The sequence below is a fragment of the Delphinus delphis genome, chromosome X (assembly GCF_949987515.2).
Source record: "Delphinus delphis chromosome X, mDelDel1.2, whole genome shotgun sequence".
NCBI lineage: Eukaryota > Metazoa > Chordata > Mammalia > Artiodactyla > Delphinidae > Delphinus > Delphinus delphis.
In genome coordinates this window covers 88,328,571-88,344,915 of record NC_082704.1, presented here as the reverse complement: position 1 = coordinate 88,344,915, position 16,345 = coordinate 88,328,571, and the positions used below count along the sequence as shown (strand labels likewise).

Below are 16,345 nucleotides of genomic sequence, written 5' to 3'. Positions count from 1 at the left end.
TGTAAATTATACCCATTCATTGGTCTGATGTCTGGAACTACCCAAAGTGCAATTAATCTCTCCTAAGTGACAGCTTCTTAACTATTTGAGTAAAGCTAAAGCATCCCTGATGATTCTCCTCAACTAAACCCAGTTAAAATCATTTTCACATTATAGTTTTTCCATCTTTCACCAAACTTGTAACCTTTTTTATGTTACCACCTGTTAAAATGTGGCACTCAGAACTAAAGATAATTTTGGAGATCTGGTCAGAGCAGACCTTGGTGAGCTGATTATTGGTGTTGATTTGTGTAATATGCTTCATTAATTTGGACCGTGAATACATTTTTAGTAGCCCTATTTCATGGATGACATGTTGACCTGTAGTCTGCTTCAATCCCTAATCTTTTGTAAGTAGTCAGCTGCTAAACCATCTTTTATGTCTGTGGCTGTTTTTAGGAATTATGGGCAGGACTGCATGCTTGCTTTGATTATATTCAACCTAAAAGTTTGGTTCATTTAAAATACCAGTGATTTATATCTTAATGGAAATGAGTTTAAGTAACGAATAAGATTAATCCTTAGCATCCTGACTTGCAGCTCCTAAGAAGTGGAAGTTTAGGACAAAGAAGAGAGGGTTATTCGAGAATCTAAAATAATAACATGACATTGCTTCATTAATTCAAGAAATGTATATTAAGCCCCTATCGTGTGATCATGGGTTGGGATATAGCCCTTCCCCTGACGGAGCTTACAGGTGAGGGAGGCAGTAAGCATCGGGAACCTGATAGACGAGGAAGGGCTTCAGAATGGGAGCCACCAAACTAGGACTGTGTTGAGATTCTGGCTTTGGGCATTCATGGCAGGCATTACAAAGAAAGAAAGAGAAAAAAAGGAAACCATTTGGGGTATTTAAATCTACATTAGTTTTCTCTACCATTTGTATGTCACCCAACTACTTCAGCTAATCTTTCAAATTGGAAAAAAACCCACATTTGTTTAGATGTTGCCTATACTTAGCAATTCTAAAATAGTAACAACTCATATTTTAGCTAGGGATTGACCAAGTTTATCATAAAAGACTTTAATGCTTAACTTAAAAAAACCAAATTATTTACATATCTGTGTTTATGAGCGGTAATCTGTCAAGGTTTAGAAATAGCGGGTAATGATAATATTACTATTCTGAGATAACTGTTTTTTCAAATAATAAAAACAAAGCAGCTACTGAGCACAAATTATATTGAACATTGTGGAAAATGGCACTGTAATGGGAGGAAGACATCCAGTCTCTCTATGTAGCTGGGAGAACCTGTACTCTCCTTTGATTCTAGTATTTAATGATTAACTGTTTATTTCCCGTCTCAATGTTTTTTTTTTTGGAAGTAGGTGGTAATGATTATAGATGTGTAAGCCACTAACTATAAACAACTATAGGATTTTAAAGTGATGTTTGTGGAAGGTGTTGCTCATCCCCAGTGCAAGATATACCATTATTTTTATAGGTTTTTCATTTATAAAAATAAGAAATTTTGCTTTCTTAATATTTAGCATATGGGTTGAATATTCATTGTTTTTAAGCTTTAAAAATTACCTAGTCTACACTGTTCATTTGCCATATGTCTATATAAATTTAAACACAAATTTAATGAAACAATTTAAAAATTCAGTTGTCTTGCACTAGCTGTGTTTCAAGTGCTCAATAGCCACATATGTCTAGTATATTGGGCAGCACAGATTACAGAACATTTTTGTCATTGCAGAACGTGCTCTGTTGAATGATGATGATCTAGTACAAATGATTTTCATTCACATTTCTGACTATCCTTACACTAAAGGTAGTATGAATCCTGGAGGAAAGCATAATAATTTTTAAGTTTAATTATGAAAAACTGTAAAATGAACAAAATAAAAAGTTTCCGTATGGCTGGACTATAGACTTTCTATTTTTATCATTTGTTTTGTATTCTAGTTGTTTTTCTCTGCATATGTGTACAAAACCATACTTATCCTATATGGGGATGATTTTATTTGTGCACATTTAAAATGAAAAAAAAAAGCAAGAATATAAAAGTAACCCTTTTAGAATGTTAAATTGATACAGCCACTATGGAGAACAGTATGGAGGTTCCTTAAAAAACTAAAAATGGAACTGCCATATGACCTAGCAATTCCCACTACGGGGCATATACCCTGAGAAAACCATAATTCAAAAAGAGTCATGTAGGACTTCCCTGGTGGCGCAGTGGATAAGAATCTGCCTGCCAATGCAGGGGACACTGGTTCGATCCCTGGTCCCGGAAGATCCCACATGCCACGGAGCAGCTAAGCCCATGCGCCACAACTACAACTACTGAAGCCCGTGCGCCTAGAGCCCGTGATCCACAACAAGAGAAGCCGCCGCAATGAGAAGCCTGCGCACTGCGTCGAAGAGTAGCCCCTGCTTGCCGCAACTAGAGAAAGCCTGTGTGCAGCAACGAAAACCCAACACAGCCAAAAATAAATTAAAAAATTAAAAAAAAAAAGTCATGTACCACAATGTTTATTGCAGCTCTATTTACAATAGCCAGAACATGGAAGCAACCTAAGTGTCCATCAACAGATGAATGGATAAAGAAGATGTGGCACATATATACAATGGAATATTACTCAGCCATAAAAAGAAAGGAAATTGAGTTATTTGGAGTGAGGTGGATGGACCTAGAGACGGTCATACAGAGTGAAGTAAGTCAGAAAGAGAAAAACAAATACCGTATGCTAACACATATATATGGAATCTTAAAAAAAAAAAGAAGGTTCTGAAGAACCTATGGGCAGGACAGGAATAAAGATGCAGACCTAGAGAATGGACTTGAGGATGTGGGGAAGGGGAAGGAGGTAAGCTGGGATGAAGTGAGAGAGTGGCAGGGACACATATACACTTCCAAATGTAAAATAGCTAGCTAGTGGGAAGCAGCCACATGGCACAGGTAGATCAGCTCGGTGCTTTGTGTCCACCCAGAGGAGTGGGATAGAGAGGGTGGGAGGGAGACGCAAGAGGGAGGAGGTAAAGGGATATATGTTTATGTATAGCTGATTCACTTTGTTATACAGCAGAAACTAACACCATGTAAAGCAATTATACTCCAATAAAGATGTTAAAAAAAAAGTAATCCTTTTAACAAGAAATAGTTTTGCTTTATAGAAGTTTGCCTGAACTTTGTTCTAAATCTAAACTAACTACATATCGTCTATGTTTAAAACTAGCCTTTTAATGAAACTCATTACTATAAAAACACTGTTTCATTCTAGCTTATTTTATGAGTTAGTAGTATTGGAAAATTGCCCCATTTATTTATTTTCCTTTAAATGCTTTTAAAAAATTGTTAGTATTTGCCTGTATCTAATATCAGTGCTTACCTCAAACACTTCAAATAAATTCATGAAGTTTCACCATGAAATGGTGACTCAAGGTGCTTGGAACGTTTATTCTGCCTTTTTGCTCATCTTCATTTTGTTTGGTATTTGGCTCTGTCAGCGTCATTTTTGACCACTAACATAGTTGGTAGGTTTAGGTACGTGCTGGCTTTGTTGGAAATTACTATGAATCTGTTGATTGAGTCTGAGTGTCCATTCTGATTTTTGCCTGGTGTTGTGTTTCGTGGTGATCAGAGTTGTGTATAGTACTCACTTTAGATGTGTTCCTTTTTTTAATGGAATATGGAAGATAGGTAATAGATGATCATGGTAGTGGCATCAATGTTTGGTGATAAGAGGAAGTATAGGATGTTGCCATCTTTTTACTTAGATTATTAAAGAAAATTTATTCGTGTTTGTATCTTGAAATCTTTTTCACCATGAAACTATATTTGCTGGTAAATTTAGTGCTAATCAGCCATGAGAAATTATCAGAGAGGAGTAGCAAAAGTTTCTCAATATCTAACTTAAGAGTTTAAAAAACTAAGACAATAACTAGCTTCATTTACAATGCCATTATTAGCTTTAAAAAGTCATTTTATTTAGTGTAAAAATTAATAATTGTCATACTGTAGCCCAATAATTTTATGAATTTCACTGATATTAAAAAGCACTGAAATAAATTATATTTTTGTACTCTAACCATCTGCCAGATAGGATTATGTATGACTTAAATAAAGAAGATCTTGAAATTTCCAAATTATAGTAATTTCTGAGATGTCAGTGTAGCATTCAGGCTCTTTTAATTATAAGGAAGCAGAATGATAAGTTTTCAGTGATTGTGATTTGGTATATATGTACATTTAGATAGCTAAGAGTGGAATAAGAACTGAAGACAGTCCCTTTTAATAAATGTTAGACTTTAAGGATGGTAAAATCATCCCAAAATTCGCCTTGTTTAGGATGGCTTCTCCAAACTTGATAAGTATTTATGTATGTACTTTGGATAGGTAAATTTAAAATTTTGAAACTCTTCATCAAAGGCTTTATATTTTACAGGAGAGGAAAAATCAAGGCATTTTAAGTGGGTACCATGCTCCACATCACACTTTCTTATCCCATCAAAAGCTCTTGAAGCGGTGGTGAAAGGATTTTTTGATAATGGAAACTTTTTTTGTGGACACCAAACCTGAGAGTGTACTCAGACATTTGAGAAATCATACACATTTTTTTCTTCAGTGACTCCAGCACACAATAACACGTAACAACATTGTAGTGTAGATTGTTAGGGAAATTTTGACAAAATTATTGGGGTGCTTGAAACAATCCTGGAAGAGTTGGAGCTTTTTATCTTAACCTAAGTAGAAGGTAGAGAAACAATTATTAAGTACCTATGGAGTGCTAAGCACTGTGATAAACCCTTAGAGAACTTTTCTAGTTTTAATCCTTAAATCAGCCCTTTGAGTGTTATTAAAATTGAGAATCAGAGACGATAAGTTCCCCAGGATCTCCTGTAGCTAATGATGACTGGAATTTGTCAGACTCCAGAATCCTGTTCTTTCCATCATTCATTATTTTCCCTCTGCACTCTTCTGGATTACAAAAAAAGAATGATATCCTTAAAATACTGTTATTTTTTTTCTTCAGGGAACAAACAGAGTGAGTGCATATGCATGTATTGGAATGGGGGTAAAATTAGGAATAGAGTTAGAGTTGGTGGGTATGACGTGTATCATAAGAAGATAATTGAAAGACAGTTTATGGTAGTTTAAGTGGGTAGAGGTGATGGTAAAAAGTAGCTCTTCAGTATAAATGGTAGTTATCATTACTCTGGAGATTCTGTGAATTCTCATGTGATTCAATAAAGTTCTTACCATTTGTGGAAAAGATTAATATATTTGTTTATGTCAACATGGACCACAGTAAAAATTTAGATTTACAGCTAATGAATAAAGTTATCAGAGTGTTCCTACATTATCTTATTTGGCAAGTATTTCCATTTTATAAGTAGGAAAAGCACTTATGCCATAATTAGTGGTTCTTTTAATAAATAGGTATTTTAGAAGAATACTGCATTGACTATATCTGAGGTAGAAGTAAAATATATTGATTTCTTGGGTGATTGAATGGAGGATTTATATGCATTATCTCAGGAAGGAAATGTATTTTAGGGTTTTGTCTTTTTTTAAAATGTTTGTATTTTTTATTTCTAGGCTGTTCGCTGCTACGAATCTCTAATCTTAAAAGCTGAAGGAAAAGTGGAGTCTGATTTCTTTTGTCAATTAGGTCACTTCAACCTCTTATTGGAAGATTATCCAAAAGGTAATTTTTTTTCCCCTTGTTAATTACTGTTTGATTTATATATGTATTCAAAATAACTGTAATTGTACTCTATCGGAAGTATTACCATTTTTACTTCTAAGAAATTATAAGCTTATGAACATCCTAAAAACAATGAGAAAAGTGGAGTAGATGGAAATGGGAAAAGTTCACATGACTCCATGTAAATCAGCAGTAAGTTGACCATTCTGCTAAACTGATAACCACCTACGTGTGTACTACCGTTTTGTTCTGCCTTGTGAAAAATTCCTGCTTTTTAAAGGCTCAACTATAGTAGAAAGTGAGCCATTGATGGACACTTTGGAAAAGTAACACAAACTCAGCATTTTCTCTTCTTTATCCTTTAACTTCGATTTTAGCTAGAAAATATTTGAATGAAAACCTGATCTGTAGCCATGTTATTGTAAAGGTAAGTAACATAGAGAGATGATCACACATGAGCTTGAGCGTTGGATAAAGCATTTTTTTAATTCATTTGAAAAGCTTTTCCTATCGGAAATAAGTGAGTTAAATTATTGAAGGTAGCCCCCCAAGATGTGTCCTTTTTATGGTACCAAGCGGCTGACCCAGGCCATTACTCACTTAGGAAGTTAAAAGCACCCCCCAAACACCACACCCCTCAATACCAAAGGCAAAGAAAAACTATATTCTTATAATCAATAACATTTTAACCTTTTGATGATAGTAAACATTTTAATGTGGAGTGGATGGACTTATGCTTGTTTTCCACAAATGTATTTAGGTGGGCTGAACAACTGAAAGGTTGTTCAGGGCTAGAGCGAAGGATTGTTCGTGTTTAATTATGTTAGGTCAAGTGAATACTTTCCTAATGAAAGTACAATTTTACTTTGAGACAGGTATGCTGTGGGGTTTGAAATTAGGCTTATTCCCCAGCTCATCTCTGTGGTTCAGCTACATTACTTTTTAACAGATTATAAACATCCCTGAGCTTCTATCTGTAATCTGTAAAATGAGGGGAGGATGTGGTAGCTGCTCAGGGGTTTTGGGATTCCTGTGTGAAACTGGTTAATACTTAGCAAAGTGACTTCAGGGTAATAGGTATTGATAATTATTTAACAATCTATTAGATATTTTAATTAAAACAGTAACTTATTTAAAGGAAAGAATTATACAAAAGAAATAATACAGAGTTCTGTGCAATCTGATTTTTCATTGCTGCACCTTTTATTTGGAGAGCGCACTAGTTTTAGAGCATATAAACAGAGACCCAGACTTGAAAATTAGGTTTGCATATGTGGCTGTATGTCCTTATTGCTTAGTGGTCATTTAAAATAAATAAATAAATAAACAAACAAATAAATTAAAAAAAAGCTTTTAAAACTTTATTAGTCTATGAATTTAGCTACATTTTCCATTTATAAAATGTTTGGCTGTGAAGGTAATGAAGAATCCAGGGATAGTTGTTTTGGAGGTGTTTTCTTTTTTGGAAGGTGTGGTGGGGGCATGTGGCAACTAGACAGTGCTGGCAAACTAGCTTGTAGGAGTAATCTAGAAAGATGGGAGAAGAGAAGGGTAACCCAAGGATTTAAGTCCTTGAAAAGGTGTGCTCTGCGACCCGTTTGCTGTTGTGTAGATGAACTGGCCATTGATAATTTGTAATAGGAAGAAGAGGAAGGAGAGAATGAATGCAGAGGTATACATTTGTATTTCAGTATATTTTAGTATTTCAAGCTGATGGCTGCTTATTTCCTAGACGAGAGTTGTTTGAATTCATCCTTGAGGCTTTATTGACCACATTCCCACTTAAAAAAAATCCTTTAAAAATACTAATTATTGAAATCTTTCTATCCATTCTCTTCACTGTCTTCCCAGAAGTCCCAGACTAGAGCCAGTCTCTAGTAGCCCCTTCCACACATCATCACCATCATCACCAATTTATGGAGACATTTGTTACCTCAGGCTACTTTCTCCTTTTTTCTTTGGAACCAGTACAAGATGAGAACCTCTAGCCCCAAACAAATAGATGTTTATTTTTAGAGAACAGATTACAAACCATAACTTACTGGGAAATAAACATAAACTATTCAGTGAACATGTGAGTAGACTGCTCAGATGTATGTATGTGGGGGATTTACTGGCCCTGTTTATCCTGAGGACAGTTCTTTAAATACTGTCCTGAGTCCTCTTGTGCGTGAAATTTTCAGAGTTTGGGGTTCCTTATGAAAAACTGCTTCTACTTTTGGAGTAGAAAATGCTAGAAAATATTTTGTGTACATTTTGGACTGTGGTTTTTCTGCCCTTATTTCTTATTCTGATCTCATCTACTTCCTGTCTTATATGAATTTCTAAAAATTTCTGATCTACAGATAGTATACTTTCATTGTCTTTACTGTTATGGATTTATTAATTAAAAATTACCTTTTCATTTCAGAGGAATTTGAAGAAGAAGATAAAAAGACCTTATAAAACATTTTTTAGTCTTTCTGGTTGGTAATATGTATGAAGAATTTAAAAAATTTTCCATCACTTGATTTGGTTATTAGCCTTCTAGGAATTTGTCCTGAAAAAGTAATGGGTTAGAGGATTGCGGGAAAATGGAGGCTGGAGGCTTATTGCACTTAGCCTGTTGTTGGTTGGATTCCTCTGCAGTGAGTTTAGCATACAAGATGTTTAGTAAGGAGTACCTTTAGGATCAGCACTGTGGAAGGTGGGAAATGGAACCAGGATTGGACAGAGGGAGAAGTTAAGCTGTGACAGCCTTGGCCAACTCCATGGGGAGCCCCGGAGCTAGAATGGCTATCACTGGTTGGGCCAAGATGACCAGGCCTTTATACTCCATTCATTCCATACTGGACATGGGAAGGAGTGTGACCTCAGGCAAGGTTGCTCTCCTCAACTTAAGACAACTCACTGCTAGAGGCTCTCTTGTACGCAAGACTGCCAACAGTCCTTCCTTGAAGTGGGATTTGAGTGGTTCCTTATAGTGTCTATACCTCCTTTCCACTCCTACCCCCACGGCTAACCTGTCAACCTCAGCTGAACCAAACAGCTGATGGGGCTGTCAGACAGACTGCCTTAAGCCATGGAGATGGTACTGTGATTTCTCTTCTTTGAGTTGAAGAACAACCTGAGAGACAGAGAACCCCGGGCTGAAGGACAAGTGTATATTCTTGTGAATATATGTGATGGGTCTCAGGAGCAGTTTAATTAATAGAAATTATGTGTAAATATTTGTGAATATGTATGGCAGATTATAGGAGAGAATCGTCATTAAGTTAAGTTGATTGCTTAGAAAATCCGGTAGTAAAATACCTCAGTACACAGCAAAATTATAAAAAGATAGAAACTCTGAGGTAAGAGACTTGGGGTGCAGATAGTAAAAATTCCAGAAGTAAAAAAATTAGTTGAAGGAGATACAATAATTAATCATTCCTGATATTAGTATGAAAACCTTGACACTTTTACAGATAGTTTCTTCATGGTTTGTGGTGAGCTGGAAGTTTTCCCTGAAATTCCACCTGATGATAGATCTTTCTCCCTTTCCTCCTTCCTTCAAGTAATTGGTCATTTGTTGCATTGTCTATCACTTTTGGGCAAAGTAGGTTTTGGTTGTTTTAGTTCCTCAGTGATTATAAATGGCTAGGGCAAGTTACATGCTAAGAGTTGCTTATGTGGAGAAGTCTTAAGTCAGAGTTGGTGAGCTCTTTTTGTCTTTCTCTCTTTCTATGTTTCTTGGGTGGAATGACAACACTCCATCCTAGGATATATATAGTATAAGGACATAAAGTGCATGTTTTCCAATAATAGATCTTGAGTTTGGCTTCTCCAAAAATTGCCTTTTTTTGGATCCTTGCATGGTTCATCTCTTTATTGTCATGGTTGTTGGAACTAAAGGTTGTGATTCTTGTAAGAATCTGCTCTTTGTTTAAAAGTTCTTTCAGATAGTCATTGGGGTAGTTTGCATAGTATATATGATACAAATTTACTTTGTGTTGAAATAGTAAAATGAAATGAAAATCCAGAATACTGACATAAACTGGCATGTAATATACATAGAATGAATATGATGTATCTTTCTGAAAGCTGATACAGTTAAGGTGATCATTCATGTGTTTCATTGCATTTGTAGTCATTGTACCCTCTTTCTCCATATAACTTTATTTAAACGTATTTACTGATATAAACAAATCACTGTGCCTCCACTCCCTCTCATCACAATTTGGGCATAATTGATTTTGTTCAATCTACTTGTGGCCTAGAATTAGAAAATGCAATTGAGAAAAATAACCCAAGGGAAAAAAATAGTGACCATAACCCAGGTTGTCAGTTCATATCCAGGCAACGAGCAAAAGTTGTAGCTTCAAGAACTAGAGAGCTGGTGGTAGAACACATTGAAGGAATACAAATAAGACAGCTACTTGATGGTTCTTGTAGTAAACCAAATGTGCGATATTAAAAACCTCAAGGAGGGACTTCCCTGGTGGTCCAGTGCTTGAGACTCTGCCCTTCCACTGCAGGGGGCACAGGTTCGATCCCTAGTTGGGGAACTAAGATCTCGCATGCTGCGTGGCCAAAAAAATAAAAAAATAAAAATAAAGACCTCGAAGAGTATATTATTTTAATGACGACAAAGAAGTAGTAAATCTGAGATCTCAGTAGATGTGTTAATTTGACTTGAAAACCTCAGTGAAGATGCTGATAGAGGAGTAAAAGGATTCCAATATTCGTTTCTTTGCTTTTCCAACTTCCTGTCTGCTTGTCTCTGTAATCTTAGGAACAAAGGTCTGTCGTGTTGGATACTATCCAGAGGGTTTTTCAAATGTTAATGTGTATTAATACTACATACAAGAGAAGATGTGTTTTAGGCAGTCATAGATTTGAGAAGGCAGAAAGGTGCTAGGGAGTTAGGTACATCAGTCATTTATATACAGTGAAACAGTTAGTATAAGCTCTCTGAGATCTCATTTATCCCAGGGTATAAATACAACTTTTTAGTTCAGCCTCAGATAAAAATAATCAAAGATCTTTTGACCTAATAATAATCTTAGGCAGTCACAACTTGTTCTGGCCTAAAGATGACAGTCAGTGCAATTGACAGATTTACTTGTACTTCTTTCCTTTCCTTCCCTTCCATACCCATAGACTCACCCGTGAGCAGCTAACCTGCTGCCTATAGTGTTATACACTGGGCTAGAGATGAAAAGAGAAATGCTGAGTTCTGCCTGCAGTTAGTGCATAGTCTAATGTGAGTGTAGATTGAATTTTAAATCTGTTTCTTCCTTGCATTTCTGTTGCATCTTACTCTGAAGGAGACTCCCTTTTTCTGGCAGAAAGTTAAATTTAACTTCCTTCTTATTTGCATTTGTATTTTTGCTTGTTTTCTTTTGCATTTAATTTTTTTAGACCTGGTTACTTTGTTAGTACTCTGCCAGTTTTCTATAATCCTTTAAATTCATTATATTTTTCTCTCTTTTTTTAAGTCTACACAGACTAAATGGGCTTATTTAAAAACAAAATAAAACTCAGAATTATGAAAAAAGTCTGTCCATAAATAAAGTTGATTCCAACGATTAAAAATATCTGACCTTTGGAAATTGGTTGATAGAGAGTTGAAATTAATATGTTTGAGCACACCATTCTTGGTTAAGTGGCAAAAGAAAAGGACAGTCTTGCCTGAAGTACTGTTAAAAAGATTTCCTAGTGGGATGAACAAGGACTTCTGGAGCCAGTAAATAACTGAGGGATCTCCAAGTGAAGATTAGGTGATTTAGGGAAGGAAAAGCCCATTAGACAGATGGTACAATCCTGAAACTGGTTTTAAGCATTATAAGTATGTCCAAATAAATGATTTCCCTCATTCTCTATTAAGGACTTAAGGAAAATCTAGTTACAGTGGAGTAGGAATTTATTTTCACAATAGGTAACTGACTTAAAGATTGGAAATAAGGACTGTGCTTTGGTTAAAAGGATTTCATTAGAGAGACTCCGGTGGTGGGTACTTGTAGAGTTTTAATGATTTATTTGGATTAGGAAAAATGTTAAATATGTTAAGGTCTTTCTTAAAATATAGGATCCTAGGCCTAATGGAGTAAAGTATAATTGTTGAGAAATGTGTAAATGAATGGAAAGATAACAAATGCTCATTGAAGTGTCTCATTTACAAATCTGTGCTTGAAGTTTGGAGCATTTACTTTTGTGACTTTGAATTTGAGGGCTTGTATTTATTTCTCAATTCATCATATTGTAGTATGGATGCCATGTTTCTCCCAATTGATAATCACATAGGCTTCTTCGGTTCACGTAGGTACCTCGGTTTCAGTTACATCATACTGTCTCTTTAAGGGCTCTTCAAATTCTAAAATGGGAATTTTATGAAGTCATGTAATATATATTGTTATTCATGTTATTGGAAACATACCCTTCAAGTTTGTTGAAATTCCCGTTAAAAGGGCAGTCCAGGCTTGATATGGTGATTGCACAAAATTGTCAGGGACCCTGGCTTCTCTTGGTTAGGAGGCACAAATATCAAAGACTTGATTCTAGCTTAAACAATAAGGAGATTTATTCCCTCATATAATTGAAGGTTCATAGGTGAGTTGTGCACTAGATATAGTTCGAAGTCTAGAAGTATCCAGTACTTTCCATCTGTTTCTGCTGCTATCTTCTGTGGGCTTCATCTTAAGAATAGTTCCCCTGTGGTGGCAGTTGGTGATATATGCTTCCTTGTTCACATCAGGCAGTAGAGAGAAAACACCTTTTCCATGACTGTTCTCTATAAATCCGTCAAACCTTATTTGACTATTCTGTTCTGTCTAGCTTGGTAAGTTGGTTTGCTTTTCTTTTTAGAAAACCATTAATCAGTGATCTTTATGAGCTAGCTACACTCATGTATGAAGAACTAGAAAACAGAAGATGGCTTGAAATCACCTCTTCCTCAGAACTGGAAAAATTACAGTCTAAATGTCCTTCCAGTGATAGGTTGGTTGGCATCATCTTTGTGCAAAAAAGATGAACATAATTCAAATAAGTTACTTGTTCGGATACGTGATGATGTTTTTGGGTGATGCTTCTCTAATTTGAACATATTCAGGAAGTTCTCTATGTGGTATTCTATATGGTATTCATTTTGGCTGCTTACTGATGAACAGTATGAAAACATACCTGGAGTTTTAGAAAATGTTAATTTCCACCCTCCCCATTTTTTTTCAGTATAAAATTTTTTTACACGTGTTGAAAATCTTATTTGAAAATGTTACTCTTTTTAAAAATTGAGGTATAATTGATATATAACTATTAGTTTCAGGTATATAACATAATGATTTGATGTTTGCATATATTGTGGAATGATCATAGTTAAGTCTAGTTAACATCTGTCACTATACACAGTTATAGTATTTTTTCTTGTGATGAGAACTTTTAAGATTTACTCTTAGCAGCTTTCAAATATGCAATACAGTATTATTAATTATAGTCATCATGCTGCACATTACACCCCCGTGACTTATTTATTGCTCATGAGTTTTTAAAAAAAGGCTCTCTACCAATTCTAATGTGCATGTATAACCTTTACTTTACTTTGTTACTGCCTGCCCCTCACTGAGTTTTTGGATTGACAAGCTCTACAGTTGACTGTTGAACAGCACAGGTTTGAGCCTTGCAGGTCCTCTTATACGTGGGATTTTTTCAGTACATATATGTACTGCTATTTTTATCATCCGTGGATGTGGAATCCGTGCACATGCAGGGCCGACTGTGGGATGTGATCACAGTGGATTTTGGTATCTACGGCGGATCCTGGGACCAATCCACTGCAGATACTGAGGGACGACTGTAGTTTAATTTCTTCCAGAGCCTGTTATACCTTGAGATGGATTTAGGGGTATGGGATGCCCTATTTTGGAATTGAGTTGGAGTTTGGGGTAAGGTAATTGTGGGCTGGGTTTTTTTCTTTTTTGATTGTATGAAAGGGAGCAGCACAAAAGGAGTACGGTTGACCCTTGAACAACAGGGGTTTGAACTTCGCAGGTCCACTTACACATGGAATTTTTTCAGTAGTAAATACTATAGCACTACATGATCTTGCGGTCGGTTGAATCCGAGGATACAGAACTGCGGATCCAGAGAGCCGTCGATAAGTTATACTTGGCTTTTCTACTGTGCGGAGGTCAGTGCCTCTTACGTCTGTGTTGTTCAAGAGTCAACTGTAGTTCCTTTGCTCTTTGAGGTGGTTGAGCTCTTAGTCTTTTTTTTTTTTTTTTTTTTGAGGTATGTGGGCCTCTCACTGTTGTGGCCTCTCCCGTTGCGGAGCACAGGCTCCGGACACACAGGCTCAGCGGCCATGGCTCACAGGCCCAGTGGCTCCGCGGCATGTGGGATCTTCCCGGACCGGGGCAGGAACCCGTGTCCCCTGCATCCGCAGGCGGACTCTCAACCACTGCGCCACCAGGGAAGCCCTCTTAGTCATTTTTGGAAGTGAGATCCCTTGTTAGAACAAACGACCCATCACATTCTGGAGTATTAATCCATTTATCAGATTTGGTCTCTGAGGAAGTTCAAGTTGATTCAAGAGGTTGCCCAGATTCTGTTCAAGTGCAGGTCTGAAATGTGACCATGGTTTTACTTCCTTGAACTCCTATATATTGGACATTTGTTACCATGTCTGACTATGAGTAGGGATGCCCCAGAGTTTAAATTGTTTGGTTTTAAATATCACTATCTGCTGGGAGGTGGGTATGATGGGAATTTTGTTGTAATGTTTCTTAAAACTTGTTAATTGATTTTGAAATGGGACATAATTGTGACTCATGCTTATTTTCCTTCTTTCAGCATTATCTGCATACCAGAGGTACTACAGTTTACAATCTGACTACTGGAAGGTTAGTGCACATTTGCATACCCCTTCCCTTCCCCTCTTTCCCTCTTCCCCTTCCCTTCCCTTCCCTTCTCCTCTTCCCTCCCCTTCTCTTCTCTGGCAGATTACTGCTGTTTATACTCAAAACGAATTGTGCTCTTGCTTTTTTGTTTTGTTAATTGAAAATATTACTTCTAGGCAAAAGGGATTGGAAAGGGAGAAATGAGTGTTCTTCATTTGTGCTGTCTTGTATGATCAACTTGTATTTTGTTAAAAGAATTAGATTATTCTGACACAGTTTGTTGGCCAAAGACGATCCAAAGTGTGAAAGTTAAAGCCATTAAAATGAAATGGCAACAAAATGATTCTTCAGTTGTCTTAAGTTGGTACCTAGGAATAAAAGAAGTCTGAAGATGGCTGTATCAGGCTGAAAAGGGAAGGCATAAATGAAAATCTTTATTGGTATAGTCTGTCTATAATTGGAGCTCTGAGGGCAGCTGAACCTAACCATTTTTTAAAAGACCAGTACCTAAATGAAGAACTGTGCACAGCAATGAATCATCTATTTTCTTAGTTTGAGCAGTGCATAAAGTTACCTGGACAGGTTAATCTTTCACATCATGTTTACTTTGAAGTATAAGTTTACTGACCCAGTGGGGTTTCTTTATCTGAATTGCCATTTCAGATTTTTAAGGTGGATTTTATTCTTTCTATTGCCTAATTTATATTTCTTTTTGATATGTAGAAGTTTTAACAGTATATTTTGGTAATTTAAAAAATATATTGAAAATATCTTTTCTAGTCTATGGCTTATCTTTTCTTCTTTTTAAAGCTTATTGAAGTGTAATTAAATACCATAAAATTCAACTTCTTTATGCCATTCAGTGACTTTTAGTAAATTTCCAGAGTTGTGCAACCATAACCAAAGTCTTACTTTAGGACATGTCTATCTCACCGTAATGAAACCTCATGCCCAACCCCTGGCGGGTACTAATCTACTTTCTGTCTCTGTGTATTTGTATTTTCTGGATATTTCATATAAATTGAATCATATAATATGTAGTCTTTTGTGACTGACTTCTTTCACTAAGCATATATTTTTAAGGTTGATCCATGTGTAGCATGTATTAATACTTTATTCCTTTTTATTATCTAATAATATTCCATTGTGTGGTTTTACCATATTTTATATATCCATTCATCAGTTGAGCATTTTAGTTGTCTCTACTTTTTGGCTATTGTGAATAATGCTCCTGTGAACATCTGTATACAAGTTTTTGTGTGGACATATATAGTTTCAGTTCTCTTCGGTAAATAACCAGGGGTGGAATTGCCAGGTTGTAAAGTAAATCTATGTTTAACATTTTGAGTAACTGCCAAAATTGTTTTCCAGGGTGGCTGTAACATTTTACATTCTCACCAGCAGTGTATGAGGGTAACAGTTTCTCCATATCCTCATTATTACAGTTTTTATTTGCATTTTCCTAAAGACTGATGTTGAGCACTGTTTAATGACCACATTAGCTATTTGTGTATATTCTTTGGTGAAATGCCTCTGTAAACCTTTGCTGATTTTTAAATTTGTTTTTTAAAAAATTAGTGTGTTGGGACTGCCCTGGCGGTTCAGTGTTTAAGACTCCACGCTTCCAATGAAGGGTGCATGGGTTTGATCTCTGATCTGGGAACTAAGATCCCACATGGCTGCGTGGCGCGGCCGAAAACTTAAAAAAAAAAAAATTGGTGTGTTGTAAGAGTTCTTTATACATTCCGGATACAACCCCTTATCGGATATATAATTTGCAAATATTTTCTCAAAGT

General features: G+C 36.0%; 1 protein-coding gene across 3 annotated transcripts in view; it reads left to right on the top strand.

Moving 5' to 3' along the window:
• KDM6A (lysine demethylase 6A) overlaps positions 1 to 16,345 on the top strand; it is a 210,006-nt gene that overhangs the window by 66,899 nt on the left and 126,762 nt on the right. For all 3 annotated transcript variants that reach the window (XM_060002295.1, XM_060002296.1, XM_060002297.1), the window contains exons 3-4: positions 5,589 to 5,697; positions 14,503 to 14,552. In XM_060002295.1, the coding sequence (XP_059858278.1) occupies positions 5,589 to 5,697; positions 14,503 to 14,552 (159 nt within the window). The remainder of the gene's footprint in view (positions 1 to 5,588; positions 5,698 to 14,502; positions 14,553 to 16,345) is intronic.